Source organism: Xenopus tropicalis, chromosome 4, assembly GCF_000004195.4.
Source record: "Xenopus tropicalis strain Nigerian chromosome 4, UCB_Xtro_10.0, whole genome shotgun sequence".
Lineage (NCBI taxonomy): Eukaryota > Metazoa > Chordata > Amphibia > Anura > Pipidae > Xenopus > Xenopus tropicalis.
In genome coordinates, this window is record NC_030680.2 from 95,384,281 (window position 1) to 95,406,346 (window position 22,066).

Consider the following 22,066-nt stretch of genomic DNA (forward strand, 5'->3'; position numbering starts at 1 on the left):
ACTTGGATTTTGTATGACTAATAAATAACTCAGCCTTTCTCAGAGAACCTTGTCTTTGAGTCTTGTTTTATGACAAGGCATGTTGGGTTAGAAAAAATACCAACAATTCCTACTTCTTTTTTTCTCATCTCAAACATTCTCTCCAACCCCATCTTCCTCTTCTTTGTACTGTATAAAATTGTTTTCTGATCCGTTGCAATACTTTCCTGCTTACTTCTCATCTTGTTTTTTCAATGTCGAAAAACTCTATACAATATAGATTCCCTAATTTACAGATATCAGATGTAGTCACTTTTACTTATTGTCCCCTCCTCTCTGAATATCAAGCAGTGTTTGTAGCTGAATAAATACAGCGAAGTAATACAGATGTGCTTGCCATGCCTTGTCTACTGTATCTCAAAACACTGCCACTTAACTCTTACATATCCGCATATATATATAATTCACCTGAACCATCACTCTACCATGTATTATAGAAGCCCATTTAAACAAATAATCCAAAAAACTGAGGTACAGATCTTCTCACACATACAGTATATGGTAAATATGCATAAGAAGAAAATCTGGGTTAAAAAAAAGAGTTTGAACAGAAGAGAAACAACATTAACGGTGCTTATTTTATTGCCAACATTGAAACTGACTCAATGATTCCCTCTCTTCTCTATGCTTATTAGCAGCAATGTTATTGTTTCATAGTTACATTTTGCATCCCGGCCACATGGGTTATTGTGTCTGGATCAGATAAGGTATGCCACTTTTCTCTATGGAATGACCTTATCATTCATTGAACTGTACAACTGGACATCACCAAGTCTATAAAAACAGATTGTTTATCCATTACGCCACTATAATATCTATTATGCCTGAATAACATTTTTCTAGCTTTACTGTTTATCTAAAATTATTATTAAATTATGGCAACGTACATCTTTGCGCAGACGTGGAAACATCTCATGTCTGTTATTTACTTTCAAGACACTTTTAATGCTAAAAACTTTTATTTTTGTTTCTTTATAACCCAACTTCTATTTCTAATGAAATAAATTCAAATAGGGATTTATATTACACAAATTATCACCAGTTTGAAATGTTGTGGTGTTATTTAGAGCAATTATTAAAGACTTTCAGAACTAATAATCCACAATATGGACAGCATACCCATCCAGGGCCCTATCCAACCAATGTTTACACCTATGTATGAACCTAAACCCAAGGCCCCAAACTTAAAATATAAGCCCTGTGGGCCAGTGCTGGGCTCCAACTTTATCAACTAACATTTTTGAGCAGATGTGATTGCAAGGGTCTACTAATTATGTCTGACTATCCCACAGTGACTGCACATAGGTTCTACCATATCACTAGTACTCATTCGTGGAGCAGCTTTTCCCATGAGTCAATTTTACCCCAGGGTTCTCTCTTCAGTGGAGCATTCTGTACAATAAGCTCCTCAATTGGATATTACCTACACAGAATTCATCCTGCCTCCTCTATGAAGGGAGTCCAAGAGAACAGAAATAACCTCATATATCACTAGAAAAAACTACCTGACACTAGTGATGAGCGAATCAGTCCCATTTTTTATGGGAAAATATGCACAAAACAATCATCTGCAAACACAAATATGCCCCGTGAAAACTTTATAATTGACTCTCACTGTTTTTTAAACTTCCTATTATACTCTGAGTTTCACATGTTTATAAAAGAGATTTTCTAACTTATACATGATACATGACTTTACATTGCATTGTTTTTTTACTTGACTTGCAAAGCATAAAGACAATAGATGATAAACTTGATATCAAATGATTCCTGTCACTTAAAGGAGAAGGAAAGGCTAAGTCACTTGGGGGTGCCAAAATGTTAGGTACCCCCAAGTGACTTAGATCGCTTACCTTTTACCCTGGGCTGGTGCCCCTGTTAGAAGAGAACAGCACCAGCCCGGGGTAGCAGCGAGCGCTTCCTCCTTTCTTTTCGCTTGCGCGCGCATGCGCAGTAGAGTGAAAAGCCGAACTTAAACAAGAAAGTCTTCTTTTCACTCTACTGCGCATGCGCCGGCCGACGGATTTTGCCGGCAGAAGAAAAAGGAAGGAGGAAGCGCTTCCTACAGGTACCCTGGGTTGGTGCTTTTTTCTCCTAACAGGGGCACCAGCCCAGGGTACAAGGTAAGCGATCTAAGTCACTTGGGGGTGCCTAACATTTTGGCACCCCCAAGTGACTTAGCCTTTCCTTCCCCTTTAAGTCATAAAGCAACAGTAGCAGAATTGCAGAATACTCAGAACTCTGTTTTCTATTTAGGGCTGTAGGTTTGAAACTCCATTGTAATAACAGCAAACAGTATGACAAATGACATTGGATCCCAGAGTGGTGGATCAAAGGTACATCTCTATCTGCCCTATTTCCATGCTGCAGGCTTGTTCTTTTAAAAACCCTCAAGCATTCTGGTTCATTGGAACATTTGCTTTCAGCTGTAGAGGTCACATTCTGTATAAGTCTGTGTTAATATTTCAGTCAATTATTCTAGGTTCGTATAGTGTTATGGTATCCTCTGCCTGACCCAAGAAGATTTTCTACAGACAGATCAAAGGGATGCTTAATCTGAACTAGCTAAGTTTGTTACACAGTGCAAGAAAACCTCTTTTCATACCTTTATAATAGCATTTTTTAGAGTTGGAAAGACTTTTCAAGCCTCAAACCTAAGTCATTAACAAGAAGTTCTGTGTTCCTTTAAACTTAACATACCAAACACTGTTTTAAAAGTGCTGTACTTTCCATTTGGAGATACTGTAGCTACGATGCAAGAAATATGCCATTGGTGTGAAAAGCCACACTAAACGGGTCTTATATTTACACATTTAACATGCATAATATATACGCACTGCTTCAAGCCTAACTTATGCATAGAGTTTATCACTTGTAATATATCTAAGGCTATCAAGGTATTAAAGTGCTTACACAGAATTCACTAGCCCTTGGGACTTTCACCATTACTTTCTCCAACCTGAGATTTAGTAGATGATCAAGAGCTGTTAGTATTTCTTGATTACCATAAAAAAACAACACTTTATATGTGTAATACATTATATTAAGTAATACTGTTATTGATGATAACAAAGTAATGCAGAGGTAGTGAATGATATAATAATGCTGGGTTCTCCCCCAGCTCACCTTCTGGACAGTTATTTTAAAGAAGGGCTTTTTAACTTGTCATGTTCTTTGTGAGCTGCTCACATTGATTGGCTCTCTCTCCACTCATTGGCAAAGTAGAGTTATGTACCAGCACAGGTATATGGTTTACTGAAATCTGACTTGTGATCTTTACCTTGTTACAACATTCTTAAAAGAAAAACATTTGTACTAAGTCCAGTGCATTATTATTGCTTAATTATCTGCATATTATTAAATGCACCTTGTTGTTAGTCACTGTATAGAAAATAATAAGAGTCTTGTCCATAACTCAACAAAGTTGAAGAGAAGACCATGGTGCACCGCCCTGAGCCCACAGCTAGGGGAGCGGAATCAGAGCACATGCAGGTAGGCAGGGAGTCAATGAGCAATCCAGCAGATCAGAAAGTTAAATCAAAACAGGTTTATTGGTACCAACAGCAAAGACAATCGTTCTGTGTTCTTCAACACATCAAGGCCTATTTATCAACATTCTCATTTTCATATTTTTGGAGGTTTTTTTAAACCATGACTTAATAATTTTCTCTACAACCACAAATGTCTATTTATTTATTAAAAGATCTGAATTGAAAAACCACAAACGGAAAAAAGACGTATAAACAATGTGAAAACTGTGACACCCTGTATTGTCACACAAATGCAAACATCAGAAAAACCTGATACCACAAAGCAAAGAAAGATTTTCCAGTAGTTGTAGAAAGGACACCTGCTATTGACTTCTATGGCGTATTTCTGCTTTCAGATGTGCCACGTTTTTGCCAAAATAAATCGTGAGAAAATCATGTTTCTTTCCACAATAAAAACATGTTTTGGGAAAAAAAATACAAATTGTGAAAAAGTGTTGAATAAAAATAAAAACAAGTTCTTTCCATGAACTGCATAACCTGAGCAAGTCTGCTAATAGAAATATTTATAGTCTTTACAGTGTAATACAATACGTTCAAGTAGTTTTTACACTTGTCGAAAAATGGTACATGAAATGGTACTATGAAAAGAATGGGGTTTAATGCACAACACACTGTGGGTAAAAGTGCTGGAGTGCAACTGCTCTTATGGTCCTAAATGACCCCTTAGATGTAGAATATATCAAGTACTTTTACTATGCAGAAGAACATTACGAAACTAGAAAGGGTTCAGAGAAAGGTGAATGGGAAGGCTTGCAAAAGTTTTTGTTTGAGCTTAACACTATGTTACAGTGAATTCTACTGTGTATAAAAGATAATTTGTTGTAAATTCTAACTTAGCAAGGCCACAGTGCTGAACAGTTTGTTTTTCAATCTTCTGGCCACTAGGAAGCTGTTTCATTGGAGTCTATAGATGATACAGTATATAATCAGATACTCTTCTAGTACTCCTAAACCTGCAGCGAAGATTAGGGAAGTCATGACAGAAATGGAGGTTCCTTAACCCCCTTTTTGCTCCAGGTTTTATTGTCCATTTGAAAAATTGTTGGGGCAATGGTATTGTTGGGTGTAGGGATTTTTCCTGCTTCCCATTACAGGTTAGGCTTTATCAAAATTCAAGTTTGTGAAAAACGTTCTTATGGACACAAGAAAAAAATTTAAACTCAAGTTTTGAAAAATCCTCACCTTAGTTTGCAACACTATAGGGCTTATTTACTAAGATAGATGCTGGTAGTCTGATCAGAACTACTTGCTGATTGGTTGTTATAGGCAACTGGTACATGTGATGCAGTGCTACAACTGTTATAATCTTGGACAATTTATGAACGCAGATGATTTCTAATACAGCTCTAACATTTGACATAATGAGCAGTGACTTTCTGCTAATGGAAAAGGGTAATTTCATATGGTTTTATTTCCATTCTGCAAACATTAGTTTCTGGAAAAAATATCATATTTTGCGGATATCATGTTCTTTGTTTATGCCACTGAGAGGTGTTCAGGTTTAATGGAACAAAAGACAGATTAGTGAACATAACTATAATGGCATTTCCTAATGACTCAGCTTTATTGTAGACTTCTTGGAACAAAGAAAAGAAAAATGATCTTTATAATTTAAAAAAATATGCTTTTTATACATGTAAATTGCAAAGCAAAAGCTGGTCACGCACAAGGTAAATATTTAATACCAATGTCTTGGGAATGAACAGACTAATCATCTGTCTTTGTGCAGAAGCAGTTTGACAGATCAAATTATGACAATATTAGAATACAGTAAAAGGGCAAACAAGTTGGCAAATGGACGTACTCAGTGCTTCCCACCACAGAATTGAAAGGTCTGCTCTTAGGACCATCTATAAGTAAGGCTAGTCACAGTCTGAACCCTGCTCTAACAATTTCACTCTGTAGATCAGTGACTGCTTTACAATTTACTGTCTGTTTTTAAAGTGGAACTGTCACCCTAAGAAATCATTCCAAACTGCAAAAAAAACTTCACTTACACTATATAAATTATTGGAATCTTGTTTCCTTCAGCCCTGGAATTCACAGTTGCAGCAAGCAGGTAGGTGCCATTTTGTAGACACTGTTATTAAGGCAAACTTTGTTTATTTTGTTTATGTTCCAGAATGGGGGGGCCCAATGCTCATGCCAGTGCACTGGTTACACAATTAGATAGTGAGGGGGGGGATGTGAGGAGTGCAGTGGCATCTTAGAAATTTTGAATGGAAACTGAAAGTAAGTGTCTGCCCCCCCTCTATATCTAAGGCAAAGAGGTGGATCAGGCAATGTATACGTTTTTAGCTGGAATTTTTAAATGTTTTTATAATGGGTATGGATGTGTTAATAAAAAAATGAATTTCGGTTCCATGTATAATTTGAGGACTTTTATTATACAGCTTTTTATGCCTGAATGACAGGTTCCCGTTAAACCCCATATTATGACAAAAATGATGAAATTTAAATGGTGACATAAATGAAATATGTCATGCAGATGTGAGTCATTTATTATGCACAAATGGCAATACCTGCACACAAAGTGCCTTATAACATTTAGAGATTGGCTGATGCATTTTGTTTTTCAGAATTCCTTCAAATCAGGCTGACTGACAATATCTGTATTTGTTTGCAGAATTATTCACTAATCTGAGCACAGCTGCCAATCACTATTTCAATGAGTCAATCAGATCAAAATGATAAATCCCTTCAATATACATTGCATGAGCATTGCAGGGGCCATAATCTTGATGACATCTGTAACATTATGCTCCTCCTGTTTCATTATGGATCCTATCATATGCCTTATGTATAAACCACCTGGATTTGTACTGAATATACATCTGAGTCTATTTTGAACCCCATTTTATTTATGAAACAATTCATAATGGGTTCTAAAGAGGCCCATAATGAGTGGAGATCTATATCCCACCGAACACTTTAGGAGAAGTCTAAAAAATGCATAAAGATAAGATATGTGGAAGAAATGGGAGCAGTTTTCAAAAGATTGGCCTGTAGAGTCAGTAGAGAGATAGAAAAAAAACATTTATGGCTACAGAATATGCTTGATTTTGTTTTTTCTTCCCAAAGGTGTGCTACCGCATACCATATGAAGTCTAATATATATATATATTTATTTTTTTTCTCCACATACAAAACAACAGTGAGATACATATTAAAAGATTTAATTGCAAAACACTTGCAAAATAAACATTTAATAAAAAGAACATTTTCTAATGCTGAATTAAACATTATGACAAATAGGCCAGAAGCAATTAAATAATTTACAGTAAAGGGATTCAAGTGTGCTTTCATCTATTCGTGTGCAAATCCTCTTACAAACAAAATAAGATATCAACCTTTCACGTGCTCCATGACATTACAATAATAATTCCATTTTTATTTTTTCTTTAATGATATCCTCTAGATCTCTGTGAGAAGTTAGCATGGCAGGTATAATGATATTACACTTGATTTCATTGGGTTTTTCCCTATACATTTACAGAGATTACTCCTTTTAAGGATATTTACAAACTTTATCAAACCCATAACAGCTCTACAACCACAGGAAGGGGTTATTATCACAGGCAGACATAATAACATGCATGTATTATTCATAATGCTCTGTGTTTAACTGGCTTTGATATGGTTGTGATGGGAAAACGTAGATAATAAGATTTCATCTAAAAGGCAATTCATGACAGTTATTGTGGCGACTTTTCATTCAATGGCTGGCTTTATTACATGCAGAATATGAAAACGGTTTCCCATTTAAGAACGACATATTATATTAAGCAGGACATTAGCTATAATAAATAAAGTGTATATCTGTCTGTAGTGCAAAACTAAAGTCTCTGAAATGAGCTGTCTTTCTTGATGACAGGTTCTGAATTCATTACTATATTAACAAACTGCAGAAATGCAATGAATTCTCTCTGCAGTTATTTTTATATGGAATTTGTAAGTTAATACAAACACCCTGTGCATATCCCAAATGAATCTGCTTCATTGCTGACATTCCTTATTAAGTAATTGCATTTTTATGGCATATTTATTCATTCTTTGTTCCATGCGGGTACATAATGCCAGTTCAACAAGGATGAGCTACAATATTTGTTTAAGTTCCGTACTCTGCTTCCATGATAACCTTAAACAATGACTAATCTGTATTAAATAATTGATGGATTTCATAACCTAGCTCATATAGACCTTGGTTTCAGCATTTTAATGTAAGCGCTGTTAAAAATAAAGTAAAAAGAACACCACCACATTCAATATTCCAATGGTCAGATAGCATAGGTGTAAATGTTTTAATGGTTACACTATCAAAGAAAATTAGCAGTTTCATTAATTTATTAACAACCTGAACAGTTTTATTATCACATGCTAGCTTTTGCTGGTTACAAATTTCACATTCACGGTGAGAACCAGAAATTATTATTTGTTTCTATAAAGCTCCAACATTTTTATACAGTGCTTTACATAAGTTGATTAAATAAAAATTAAAAATTGTATAAACTTGAGTCCTCCAAAATATATAAAGACACTTTTTACAGAGGCTGTGTGATGTCCAAGCTTACAATGTTAGATCCCTACCACACACGCATGCATATACATTATGGGCCAGGAGCCAAATTACCTGCCGGTAGGTTAAAAACCACCTGCTAACTTGATTATTCTTCAGTATGCATGTATAATCTTGTATAAATGTCGCAAAGAACAAGTATTGATCTTATAATGAACATATTAGACTATATAAAGGGAACAAATAACCAGCCCTTCGGTGTAAGGTAATATTGCAAACAGTGATGAGTAGTGATGAGCGAATCTGTTCCGTTTCGCTTCGCCGAAAAATTTGCGAATCTTTCAAAAGATCCGCGAAACGGCGAAAATGTCGTGCGACAAAAAAAAATTGTCACCCGCGGCTATTATTTTGTCGCGCGGCTATTGTTTCGTTGCCCGTGGCTATTGTTTCTTCGCCCGCGGCTATTATTTTGTCGCGTGGCTATTATTTCGTCGCCCGCGGCTATTATTTTGTCGCTTGGCTATTCTTTTGACGCCCGCGATAATTCTTTTTTGACGCCGGCGTCAATTTTTGGATGTGCGGCGAATTTTTCCGAGGCGAATTTTTTCATCCATTTCGCGAAACAATCCGCCAATGGCGAAACACGGAAATTCGCCGCTAATCCATGCCTGGCGAAACATTTCGCCCATCACTAGTGATGAGCTTAACTGATGTTTTCCACTTTGAGAACCGCACTGGAGTCAATGGGTGTTTTTTTAGCACATTTTTTTGCATTAATCTATGGGAATTTGTTGGCTATGGATTCACTGTCATCCTGGTGGTAAGGACTGGTTTTCAACAGGGCCAAATTGATTTTCACCCATGTTTCAGTCAGTTCTTCCCTGGAATTCCTCAACTGGGTATATATAAATGGCTTGCAACAAATGCTATTTAAAGACAATTGCCTAATGTAGCATATTCAATGCCAGTTTTTTCAGTGCCAAAACTTTACAGTAATGCCTTGATTTTGCCCCAGTTTCCATTAAAGCAAACAACAGGCTGCTTAGCCAGGTTCAGACATTTCTTGGCCAGCTGAAAACACTGCAATAGAATATGCCACTAGTGCCAGGAGAATTGCACAATCCATGAACATGTACCACATCTATGTAGTTTTTATGATATTGTGTACTGAATGTCCCACAAGTGGGCTCTATGTAGGAGAGACACATAAACAAAAGAAATAATAGCTGAAAAACTCTTCTGTCATCCAGATCATTGTTCCTCAGTTATGTAAATAGTGGTACATACTGGTACTTTTAAATCACATAAGATAAAAAAAGATCTGAAAATTCAAAGTTCTGAAAGTCTTTGACACTTTGAAGTAGGATTAAATGTAGACCTTGGATTTATGTCCTTTTATAAGTCTCAGTAAGAAAATGTCTTTAGTTCTTGGTCATTGCACAGCTAAGCTTAAATCAGTCGACCTTTCATATTTCTAATATAGTCCAAACCAGTCCAGAACACTTTCTTTGATTCTACACTTGAAATTGCTTTTAAACCTATGACTCTATAAGCCTTGTTATTGCTTTTTTTCATGATGTACAAACAATTATATTTAGATACCACATTTATTCTGTTCTTATTTTGTTTTGCAAAAACACTCCAAACCTACACACCTTGAACTTTCCCAAAAATGCCCTGTAAAAATTGAAACTATTTCTCCTTCATTGCAATCCTCCCACAGCACCAGCAAAGTATGTGATGTAGAGCACATAGAATGTTATTCTAATAGCAGGACTGAATTCCTTCTACTGCTTCTGCACCATACACCCAAAGGCTTATTTACATATGTAGTGTATTGCACAATTTGCAATTTTAAACATATATTGCCATGGTTTTACCAATAATAAAGAATAACAAAGAATAGGAAATGGGTGCATGCTAAGTTGTATGTATAAGTGAAAGTACCTTTTAAGACTGTTGTAGGCAATTTTACATTTATTTGCATTTGTACTTATGATCATAAATTAGCATTCAAATCATTTTCTGCATACTTGTTCCTGACACTGCTTGCAAACCTATACCTGTGGCACAATTTATTAGAATGTCCTGCATGCTAAGTCTCTTCCATGCTAAGGGGCAGATTTATCATAAAGTGAGTTTAGAGCCTAATACATAAAAACTCACCCATATTCGGTTCATTCCTATGGGATGTTTAGAAGCAAATTTATTAAATGGTGAGTTCTAAATTTCACCCATTAATAAATACACTTCTAAAAATCCCATAGGAATGAAAAGAACATATGAAAGGTTTTATGTATTAAGCTTTGAACTCATATTTTGATAAATTTGCCTCTAAGTCTCTTTCCATGATAAATCTCTTCTGCCCACTCTTACATGCCCATATGTGTATTGTTTGCTTCTGGAACCATCCTTCTGTGCAATTTCTATCTCAATGTTGCTTTTATTACCATTAACATTCTGATATTTGTAGTTTTTAAGTTTTTTGAAACCATCATTAAACCCGTTTCCACAAATGTCATTTATCAAAGACATGGAAAAATGCAAATATCACAACTTTTTTGTATTGTCGTACAAATGACAGTGTTAAAAAACCCTGACACAAACACAAACCTTCCAGTTGTAAAAGGGACACCTGCCATTGACCCACATGTGATCATATTTTGATGCCAAACACCCAAAAAAAAAAATTGAGCATTAGTAAATGTCCCCTCAAGTTTTGTAGCGAAAACTTTCACCAGTAAAGAGATAGAGAGATAGAGCTAAAGTTGATCTGGCAAAATAACAACACTAACCAGTATTATTATATCTCTTTAGATTTATCAAATCTGAGTTTGTGAAAAACAAAAAAAACACAAATGTAAAAAAATAACTGCAACAAAATTCATGTGACTTTTTTAGGACTTCTATTGAAGTTTTTTTTCTGGCAACTTTGAGGATTTTTTCTTAAATAAATAAATATAGACAATTCATGGTTCTTAAAAATATTCTTGAGTATATTCACATTCTTGTTTTTTCACTGCGTCTTCTCTCGATTCGTAAAAAAAAGCAAACTCAAATTTTAATAAGTTTGCCTTTTATGGGCTTATTTATCAATTTTCGAGTTTGTGAACTCACACGTAGAATGCGTGCTTGTTTATTAACAATGAAAACTTGTTTGAATAAATCATAATTTGAATGAGTTTTGTTTTTTTTTAGAGCAAACAACTTGAATCGTAAAAAAAAAAATTCAAAAATCAAACAAATCTCTCCCTTAGTGTTAACTGAAAGAAAATTCGGTTAAAATACGCAGCCTTGTAAGAATATACCTAACCCCTCTCGAGTTAAAACAGCCAAGTATCTGGTTTTAAGAATACTATTGGATGAACAAATGTATTATTATTTAGTAAATGTTTTGTATACTTTATTATTATTGATTCTCCTACTGTGGTGAATTTTCGTTTTTTTACACACCCAGCAGTTCCATATAGAATATCCCATGTCTGAAATGAAAACGAAAGCTAAACAGTATTTATTCACCTTGTAAATATATACACCTAAAATGTATACACCTTATATGTACACCTTAGGCTAGAAATGTTTGCACCTTAGGGCTCATTTGTGGTGCCCCATACAGTGTGCAAAGTGCAAATAAAGGCAGCAATTGGCTCCCTTCACTGCATTAGTGAGCACTGTATTAGTGAGTGGTGGGCAGGGGGCGGCACTTAGGCATCATTCTAAGTAGCAAGGTAGGAATGAATTGACATGTAGCCTGGGTCCTTACCACCTAACCTAAGGCTGGCAGTAAGGACAGGGTTGAGCTGCCTCTCCTGATGCTGCCCTCTGCACAGAGTGCCAAATGTTTGTCCAGCGCTCCTTGCTCAAAGCTCTAACACCAGGGGACTAAAAATAAGTACACTTCATGTGTTTTGTGTGTCGTAAGAGCCCATAACAGCAAATGAAACCCAGAATATGTACACATGCTGACAAATGGGTAAATGTGCCTTTCTACATCAAACGACTAAGTTTTTTTTTTCATTTATATTTGCCTCAAAGCTTGCACAGCATCGTATGTCCCATAAGACAAACACCAGAAGTCAAAGCTATAAAAAAATATTGTTGAACATAGAGATCAATGACAAACAGCTGCACAAGTCTTTATGTGCAATGAGTTTTTTGTGAGCCCAAACAAGCAATTAACAGCAATCCAGACCTGAAGATGAAATAAAACTACTAAAAATGCAATAAAATCTGTAAAAATGCAGTGAAATCACCAGTGCATAAAAACACTCAAAACAAAAAAAAAAAGAAGCATTTGTTTCTGTGTATGTTTGTGCGTGTGTCACTTACCAGTATGCAGGCAGGCAGAAGTGACTGGAGGGCAACAGGATCTAGAGGAGGGCTACCATGTTGACAAAATTGCAGGTTGGATGTGTGGGAGGGGCAGGAAGCATAGATGACAGCAGATATATATTTGGATATTCATTTCTACCTGTTTATTACATAAAATGGGAGCATAACAGTCCAGAAGTGCTGCAAACAGATTGTAAACTGTACCTTTTGTGGCACTTAAAGTGTTAATATGGAACTACTTGTTTGATGTTTTGCAACTTGTAAAAAGCATGTTTTAATGTTTCACAAGTACAACTTTCAAAATTACCCTTCTGCAGGCTGAGGCCACAGAAGCAATGCAGGTATAAGCAAACATGGGCAAAATAACATACCATAAATGCTTTCATACTATTAAATATGGCAAAACATGGGAAAATATATTTTTCAACAGTTAAGAAGCTCTCTTCCAAATATATTCCTTTTCCTCTTTCAGTAAGTCATGCTCATTTTGTTAGCTAATCCCTTTAAGCCACTGAGAAGCAGACATAACTGCTATAGTCATCTAATGTAATTGGGCACAGTAGCTACTAAAGCTTGAGAAATGCAATGAATCCTTGCATTCTGATATAGGTTTTTTTCATTCTATAGTGTTTTTAACCTTGCCAAAATGTTTCACTCATTTCTAGAGAGGAATGCTATGACTGAGCTTAATATTGTTCCTAGCTAAGCCTACTGCTCTGCTAAGAACCAACATGTACATTGACAAACAGTCAGTCTTGATTGTCCTCCAACCTAAAGACTGAAAAGTCAAAAGCTTTAAGGGCTATAAACATGCATTTTACACATACACTCTAAATATTATTAGAAGTAGCATTATTAGCTAACAATTGATTTAGTTAATATTTTATGGTAGAATTAGGGCTTTTGATTACTGCATTGTACTCTATATAATCACATTATCTTTTACATGTTCCAGCTGTTCCTCCATGTAGGAGATTTGACCCATGCCGACCTTAGGAGTACAAAGTGATTGCACATAATCATCCCATTATTTATACGAGGCAGTTTACATTTTCATAGAAATACATTCTGAAAATCTTGAGAAGGGTTATAATTAAAGCAACATTCGGAGCAAATGGCAGCTGGAGAGTGCTGCCGGGTCATTATAAAAGTGAATGTATGGCCAAAGCAGTTCAAAAGAAAATTAATTTCTTTTTAAAACACAACAAGGGGATCATAGGTAAAATGATTCATCTGTATAAAATCGCTGTAACTATTCTCAACTAAGTATCTTGCAGCTACAGATACTGTTCTACTGGGAAGACCTACTCTTCTATAAATACTAATTAGGAATTTTCACATGACTTTCCTGAAATACCTCAGGTGATGAGTGGTCAGTAGTTACTTGAAACACATTATCTCATTTCATGGCACTAATGTCCCCAACGCGACAGTGGGCTTGCTGAATAGTGGAGAATTATAGCTCTTGCTATCCCCACAAGGAGTATTTGCCAACTCTATCATTTAATAGGTCAGATGCCCCTACAGGAAGTTACTTCCATTTGTACTTGAAAAGTGTGTGCAAACTGCCAGTCCTGTGCCTGTCAGACCCCTTCAGTTGATTGCTTGACCTTAAAGAAATGAACTAAAAACAGAAAAGTCTGCTATTCATGACAATCAATCAAAAACCTTATTGCAAAATGTAAAAAATGGCAGCTCTGTAGGAAAGACCGTAAGTCATCCATAAACTGAGGGACAGAACTGACTTCCAGCTTATTCTTATTTTTTATGAATTTCTATAAATTGAGTTTAAAATTTGTCTATATTTGCTGCAGATTAATCCCATATACCTAATGCATATTTATAGATGATAGAATAACTTGAGAAGGAGCAGTGGGAGCATAAAAACATACAGTACTGTTACTGTTACAAATAAAATGTACATTTCCACTGCCATATTGCAAGATTTGGGGGGGGGGGGGTGCCTGCTGTGCTGTGCATCCCTGCCAGTAGTTATTTACAGTACACATTTCCAACTTAGCTTAGAATGCTTCTATGTACCTTAGTATTTAATGCGAATTGTTGCAAATCGTACTCGTAATTCACACTTTAATGAATCTGACCCTTAGGGGCTGATTTACTAATCCACGAATCCGAATCCCGAATGGGAAAAAAACGGATTGGAAACGAACATTTTGCGACTTTTTCGTATATTTGTGATTTTTTCGTCACCGTCGCGACTTTTTCGTAGCCGTTACGACTTGCGCGAATTGTCGCGACTTTTTCGTAGCCGTTACGACTTTCGCGTATTGTTGCAACTTTTTCGTATTGAGCGCTCGAAAAATTCACAACAATTCGCTTAAAAGTCGCAAAATACAGATCATTACGAAAAAAACGCATTCGGACACTTTTTGGACGTTCGTGGATTAGTAAATGTGCCCCTTAGTCTACACTGAAGCAAAAGTTTTGCAAAGAAAAAGGATTATTTTTTTTTATCAATGATCAGAATTTGGAATTTCAACATTTTTCTGACATTTTTCTAGCAGTTTGATTTTTTTTACATTTATTTAACATTTTCCTGACATTCTGACACATTAGATACGTTTGCCCATTTATCAAAACATCTCCTGTGTTGATAAGTCAAATTCCATTGTCTACCATGAATTATAATCTTGCTTCTGAAAATGCTATCACTGAACAGATTTGTTGATTAGTTGATAAAACTTTGTAAAGAAAATTTCCTGCCAGCATTAACAACTGTGAACACTTTGAAAAAAGAAACAGTACATGGGACAGTGACCACTTCCCATAGAGGGATTAGTAGCTGCTGTTTGTAGCCACCTATAAGGTATGGGCATAATAAGCTACTTGTCTTAAGGTGCCCATACACCTTAAGATATAGCCCACCTATGGGTGGGCTATATCGGGAGAATCCAGGCTAATTCGATCGTTTGGCCCTGGGGAAAAAAGTTGGTCCAGGGACCGCACCAACGAGCCGATGCAGTCCCCGATCTGACTAGATTTTTAAACCTGGCCGATCGAGATCTGGCTGATTTCAGGCCAGATATCGGTCGGCCAGTCCCGTCGGTAGTGGCCATACATGGGCCGATAAGCTGCTGAATCGGTCTAAGGGACCAATATCGGCAGCTAGGATCGGCCCGTGTATGGGGACCTTTACAGAGAACAATGCAACCAATTACAAACAGTAACTACACATCTCCAGTTTGACATAAGCATATAGTAAACTCTCCTTCTGTTAATTAATGTAACAAAGGAAAACAACAAAACTTCAGGAGATTTGCTAAAAAACAAAAAACAAAACCCTCTTCCACAGATGACTCTAAAGGGATTGGGAGGATATGAAGAACCCCAAAGTCACGAGGAGCCCACCACCTGCATAAGAGCTGGCATCTGGCTTTTGCTTTTCTAAGGAGACAAATGATCCCTAACATCCCCAGTGTGTAATCAAAGAGAGATGGGACCAGGCACGGCGCAGGTCAATCATTCTCTTGTTGGCAATAAGCATGAAAAAGAATTATTTTCTACCGTTGGACTTTGCTCTTTAGCTTAACTAAACAGATGCAGCTCAGCACTGAGCTATTACATAATGGGATCTATTTGACCTCTCAGCACATACAAGGTTAATTTGTGTTTTTCTAATGCATCAAGTAATTATTGGTGATATTTACCCATAGAAGTCATTTCCCTCCTTCCAGCTGTGCTTCTGCAAATATTGGGCAAATATATACTTTTTCAAAGCAAGCCTAAGCTTTGCTCAAAAAGAAGTGCAATCTTTTTTTATTTGCAATAAATTCTTTCACACGACATGAATACATTGTACTTACTTCAGAAAATAGTGTCTCTAAAAGGGAAATAGATGACTGTAATACAAATTAATATGGAAAAAAATTGCATTAAAGCTGCAACTGACTTTTTTCACTAAGTCTTTTTTAGCTCTTGGGCTAATAGTAGTCAAGGAAGTGTAATGGGCCCTTTACTGTTCTTAACATGCGACTTTGACCATGTGGGAGGGAAAAGCCTTTCACAAACCAATGAGCACCACTGGAGCCGCAATCTCTCTGTAGTCTTTTACATGTACCATTTACATTAGGGGCAGATTTACTAAAACTGTTACTTTTCTCGTTTTTTTTTTATTTTTAAAAATTTGAATAAACTAATTTCCACGAATGTCTGACATTTATCAAAAAATCTGAAATAAAAAAAAAGAACGTGCCGGAAAAGTTACAGAAAAGTCGCAAAAAATTATTTTCGACTTGTTGCATGAAAACTCCAACTGGAGTAAATGGCCTCCTTATTGCTACAAAAGAAACAAATTATTTTCTTTCTATAAAATATAACTTACAATAAATATATATATTTAAAAAACAGTGTATTTTGATCTGACTGTGCCCTCCTTGTACAGTTAATTAACATGATTTAAATATAGACATACAGTGAACTTGGATGATTATTTTTGTGCCTGTATATACTTTCTCATATGCTTGTGAATATATTTTGATTGTCAGAGAATGTGTGATCATATATGAAGTCATTTCATGTACACAAATATATCATTAGCTCAGTGACTCACTGGTATTTAGTTTTCATTTTATACTTTTATGACAGGTTTTATAGGGTCAAATTTTAAATTCAGAGACTATGTGATGCTTTAAAAGCATTAGCTGATAAACAAAAAAAAAATAAAAGTGCTCGGAAATTAATTTTGGATTTATGAACGGCGCTCTCATGCACTTAGGACAGTCATTCTGTAGTGGGCAAAATAAGAATGCTGTTCTTAAGAATTGTACTGTAAATGCCTCTGATGAGACAAGTAGTATTGCAGTCCTAAATTATATGTATATAAAGTAATACAAATATGCCATCATACTGTATTACATGGTCTGTTGAAAGCAAACCTGTGGGTGAAATACATTGTAAACACTTTTATGAAGGGTACTTTTCTGGTTGTTGGCCTTGCCATTTTTATATAGTTACTAGCACTCCCACACATTAATAAGACATCAGGGTTCATTTATGTAGACTCTTGACACTATGGGGCGCAGTTCTGCACTTTGTGTCACATGGAGAAAGGTGGTGCAAGGTGTGTAGCACTGGCAAACATAGGCTGAAACCACACAGGGCTGATTCTTGGCCTGCAGAAAAACCCTTGCCGTGAATCAGCCCCTTCGTTGGCATCAGCTTCCTACCTTCCCCGAACCTGGAAGCACTGTCTTCACCTGGGTGCAGGCAGACATTGCTAAAAAGAGTACTCTTGCATTTTTTTCCCCAATATCTGCCAGGCAGACACAATGCTTCTGGGTGCAGGAAAGGTGGGATTCTTGGCAAGCGTTTTTCTGCAGGCTGGGAATCAGCCCCGTATAGCTTTAGCCTCAACCTTATTCCAATATCACAATATGGAAAATATGATTCTTTTTTTATTTGCAGTTCCTGTCTTTCATACATACAATCTTTACAATATACACCAGTTTATCACTGTTTAGAGTATCCTGGTAAAGCTCCTAAAATAACCTGTATTCATTAAATGAGCTAGTACTACTCCCCTATGCTATTATCTTTTCTTACTGCTTAGCTCTACACTTTCTCAATTGTGTGTATGTAGAACTCCCCCAACTATTATCTTACTCACATTAGTTTCATTGTAGCCAACCTTGATTATTTAATGGCTGGACAGTCTAATGACCTGTGTAAAGTATGTAAATGTTCTTCAAGTTCACTATTAATTATAATAATGAGCAAAGAGCACACATTAACAAAAACAATGCAAGGTGACTTATCTTAATTGACAGAAGCAACCCTTTAAGCGTTAGATATTAGAATCTACAGTGCTCGTTTTAAAGGGCCTTAGCGCCAAAACTCTACATTCTATATTTCCAGGCAGCTATTTCTAAATATTACTTTGCAGATCAATATACTGTATGAACCATTTATGGTTTTCCCAATTATTTTTAAAACACTCTATAATTTGATTGATTATTTATGTCCTCTTCTAAATTTCTTCAAGGACCTCTAATTATATACAATAAAGTATACCATTTCCTTTCTTGTGTGCGAGTTGCTGACTGGCTTTATGGCTTTAACCCATACAGTCATCACAAAATTACAAAAATTCATAATGTCTAACATAAAGAAATAAAAAGAACTGCTACTTCCATAAGGAATATTCTAGAGAAAAATAAAATATAACATTTTCCAAGATTCTTGTGTTTAACAATATTGTGCTTGTGGCATAATCAGATTCAGCGATTCAGATGGTGTACCTACTTAATCAAATATATGGGAAAATGCTTTCAATAAAAGTTTTCATTTTAAGTAAAAGCGCCTGCTTCAGGCATCCAAATAAGAGTTTCTAATTTAAATGTATATAATAACAATCTAGGAATTTGACAGATGGGATGTTACATGATTATGGAGGCGAGAGAAATACTGTAGCACAAAAACACAATTACTGGTTTCGCTAGAAAATACAATTCTATTCAGATGAAGGTGAGATATGTTTTACCCATAAACTGCTGTAGATGAACTCAATCCAAATCACATTCTTTGCTCACAGTTACAATGGGATTGCTTCACATGGTTCGGAAATATAACTCTTCAGAAACTAGTAGTGTTTGATGTGCCAAAAAAGCACACTTACACAATAACACAAACACAATAAGGGTGTGCTGGTTTATCATTGTTTGTGCATAAACACATAGGCTTCCAAATAAAGGTGTGACTGTCCCCAAATCTTGTGGGGCATATATAAAAGTGGGCAGAGTCATGGCCTTGGCCCATTACAAAGACCAATGTGGACCCCCAGTCCTGTCCAGTTATGCCATCTGTTCATAAAAAGCAAAGTAGTACAGCAGGGTTGGAGGGTGATTTTCTTTTCAAAAAAAGGATGCACAGGTGAAGCTGATCCAGACTTGGGTTCAACAGTGGTACAAAATGGAACCCACCAAACCCAGGTACAATGGAGAGGCAATATTGGGGATCAGCTGTGGCCCTGGAGGGGCCTTATGGTTTTAAAAAGACTTGTAATCTCCTGGTAAAAAATCTGCCAGCATATAACTACCAGGGAAGGCATACATTATTACCTCCCTCTCAGGAAAGACAAGTTTGCATCATTTTAGTTAAAAAAATGCATTTTCTTTAGTCTAAATTGATGGCCTGTTTGTGACCACTGCTGCTAGCGATCATTAATTTAGGCTCCTATCTTCATATAAAAGCTAGAAATGAGAAAGCTCTCTCTCTACATGGAATTTATAGACTCATTTTTTTTGTAGACTTACCATTTAGGCCGACTTGTTGATTTCACTACTGGGGCCATTCCATCTCGGTAAAGGCTTTTTGTTTTGCTGAAGTTGACAATGTTAAAAATAACTCTCTGAAAAATATAGGAATTACAGCCATGGGTTAGAATTTTTTTCTATTGGGATATATATATATATATAACAGTTATATATAAGAGTTAAATAGTAAAGTATTTTTATATTGAGTTATTTCTATTAAGGACACATATATTTAACTTTTTTAAAGAACCTCTGTCACAATAAATGTGACTAGTCTGGTTGGCTTCTATAGAAGTGATTGCCAGGTGACTGCAACATTCTGCACTTATTATTATTATTAACATTTACTTATAAAGAGGCAATAAGTGGGTTTCATACATTGGACATACAGAGTAACATATAAAGCAATCAATAACCGATACAAGAGGTGAAGAGAGCCCTGCCCAAAAGAGCTTACAATCTACAAGGAGAAAGGGTTGAGACACAAGATGTGGGAATGGGCATGACCAGAGTTGTGAGAGGTGGGGCACAGGGTGTTGCTAAACTAGATTAGGGTTGTTGTGGGAACACTTCATGGCATATTGCATGTGTCAGAAGATACAGTGCATTTTCGCCCCACAGTGGCTGGTGAGAGTATAAAGTTTAAACGGTGTGCATAATTATGCTCCTGGAAAACCCCCTATCTGAGTAATTCAGAATTACAAGAAACTTTTGCAGTCTGGTCTTAGAAGGTAGACATGTTTAATTTTGCTGACTATGCCAGTGGCCCCTTAAATATTTTATCATGACTACACAAATTTAAACAAAAATGATAAGCCAGACTTATAATTTCTCTTTTGGAATACGAGTACATTGCCCTTCATTATTTCAAATTTATTTTTTTTAAAATCTTAAATTTAAATGCATTTCTTTTGATCATGCGTCAGAGCAGGTGCCAGTGCAAATGAACTTCACTATAACAGGACAACATCTGCAGAACAGGTGCACAGCATGCTGTGAAAAAGCATTAAGACTGTATGCATCATCATATTTGCCCACAACTGACTTTCCTCTGCTGTGTCTTCACATTAGGCTAAATTTAGTCCAGTAATTGCTTTTGGATCAGCCATGAAATGCACAAGGAAGGAACGAAGAATCTGAACATCCTTTTATCACAAAGCCCAAAAGGAAGCACATTACATTAAAGCTTGCGTGAGCTTACTTTAGATGTGGGGAAAATGCAAAGCTAATCTCATCACACAAACTAACTAACCCTTTGCTGTCTGCTCAGCACTTGACAGAAACTGGCTATGGAATGTCAGGCCTTGCTGGATCTCAAATGAGCAGACTCATGGACCTTATAGATCCACAATGTTGACTGCTTGCAGCTTTAGAAATGTACATGAACCTTTCAATAGATGTCAACCTGTTTCTTTGTCTGCTTTCCTAAAAGCAACAGATTAGAAAGCTATTTTTTATTTTCTATCTGACCTTGCACATTATGGTCATGTCTACCCAACAATACCCTACACTGGCACCGAATATTAGTTTTTAATAACAAAAATGTATTTTAAACCACTAGACCTGAATGTCCCTAGATCAGTTTCAGCAGAAAATGTCAAAGAGTGACAAATGTAAAAGGAATCTTTTCTTCTGAGTTGGAACAATGCAATTCAATGACAAAAAATGTATCACATGGTCGCCTGTAAGGCAAATCATTTTTAGGCAGTGCTAATACAATTGATTTTACTAGAGTTGCAACCCAATTCATATCTTTTTTTGGAACCATTGGCACCAAAGAGCGTGCACCTGTTCCGCTATATGAGTAAGTAGACACAGATGAGCTCAGAGTGGCTGTTTCTCCACATTACTGTATTACATGTACCAGAAAACATGGTGCAGTGATACAAATATAGTTGTATACAAAATATCAGCTCTACATATTGTGCATGTAAACCACACATTACTGTGCAAGTCATCTGCTTTATAATTCATTATACTGTATATACAGATATGGGATCCGTTATGGTGAGGCCATTTTTCATAGTCTTCATTTTAAAAATAATTCTGTTTTTCTTTGTAATAATAAAACAGTACCTTGTACTTGATCCAAACTAAGACATAATTAATCTTTATTGGAGGCAAAACAATCCTATTGGGTTTATTTAATGTTTAAATGATGTTTAGCAGATTTAAGTTATGGTGATCTAAATTACGGAAAGATCCCTTATCCAGAAAACCCCAGGTCCCAAGCATTCGGGATTACAGGTTGCATACCTGTATATGTACAGAATTTTGCATAAACATTGATATTTCCACATCAATTCCTGCCCAAGTGAAGCTATTTCTCTAGAACACAAGAAATACACATTCGGGTC

General features: G+C 36.1%; 1 protein-coding gene across 1 annotated transcript in view; it reads right to left on the reverse strand.

Annotated features, from left to right (window-relative positions):
- The window catches only part of agbl4 (ATP/GTP binding protein-like 4), an 809,806-nt gene that overhangs the window by 547,487 nt on the left and 240,253 nt on the right, over positions 1-22,066 (reverse strand). Inside the window, exon 4 of the mRNA XM_031900949.1 lies at positions 19,710-19,804. Coding sequence (XP_031756809.1) covers positions 19,710-19,804 — 95 coding nt within the window. The remainder of the gene's footprint in view (positions 1-19,709; positions 19,805-22,066) is intronic.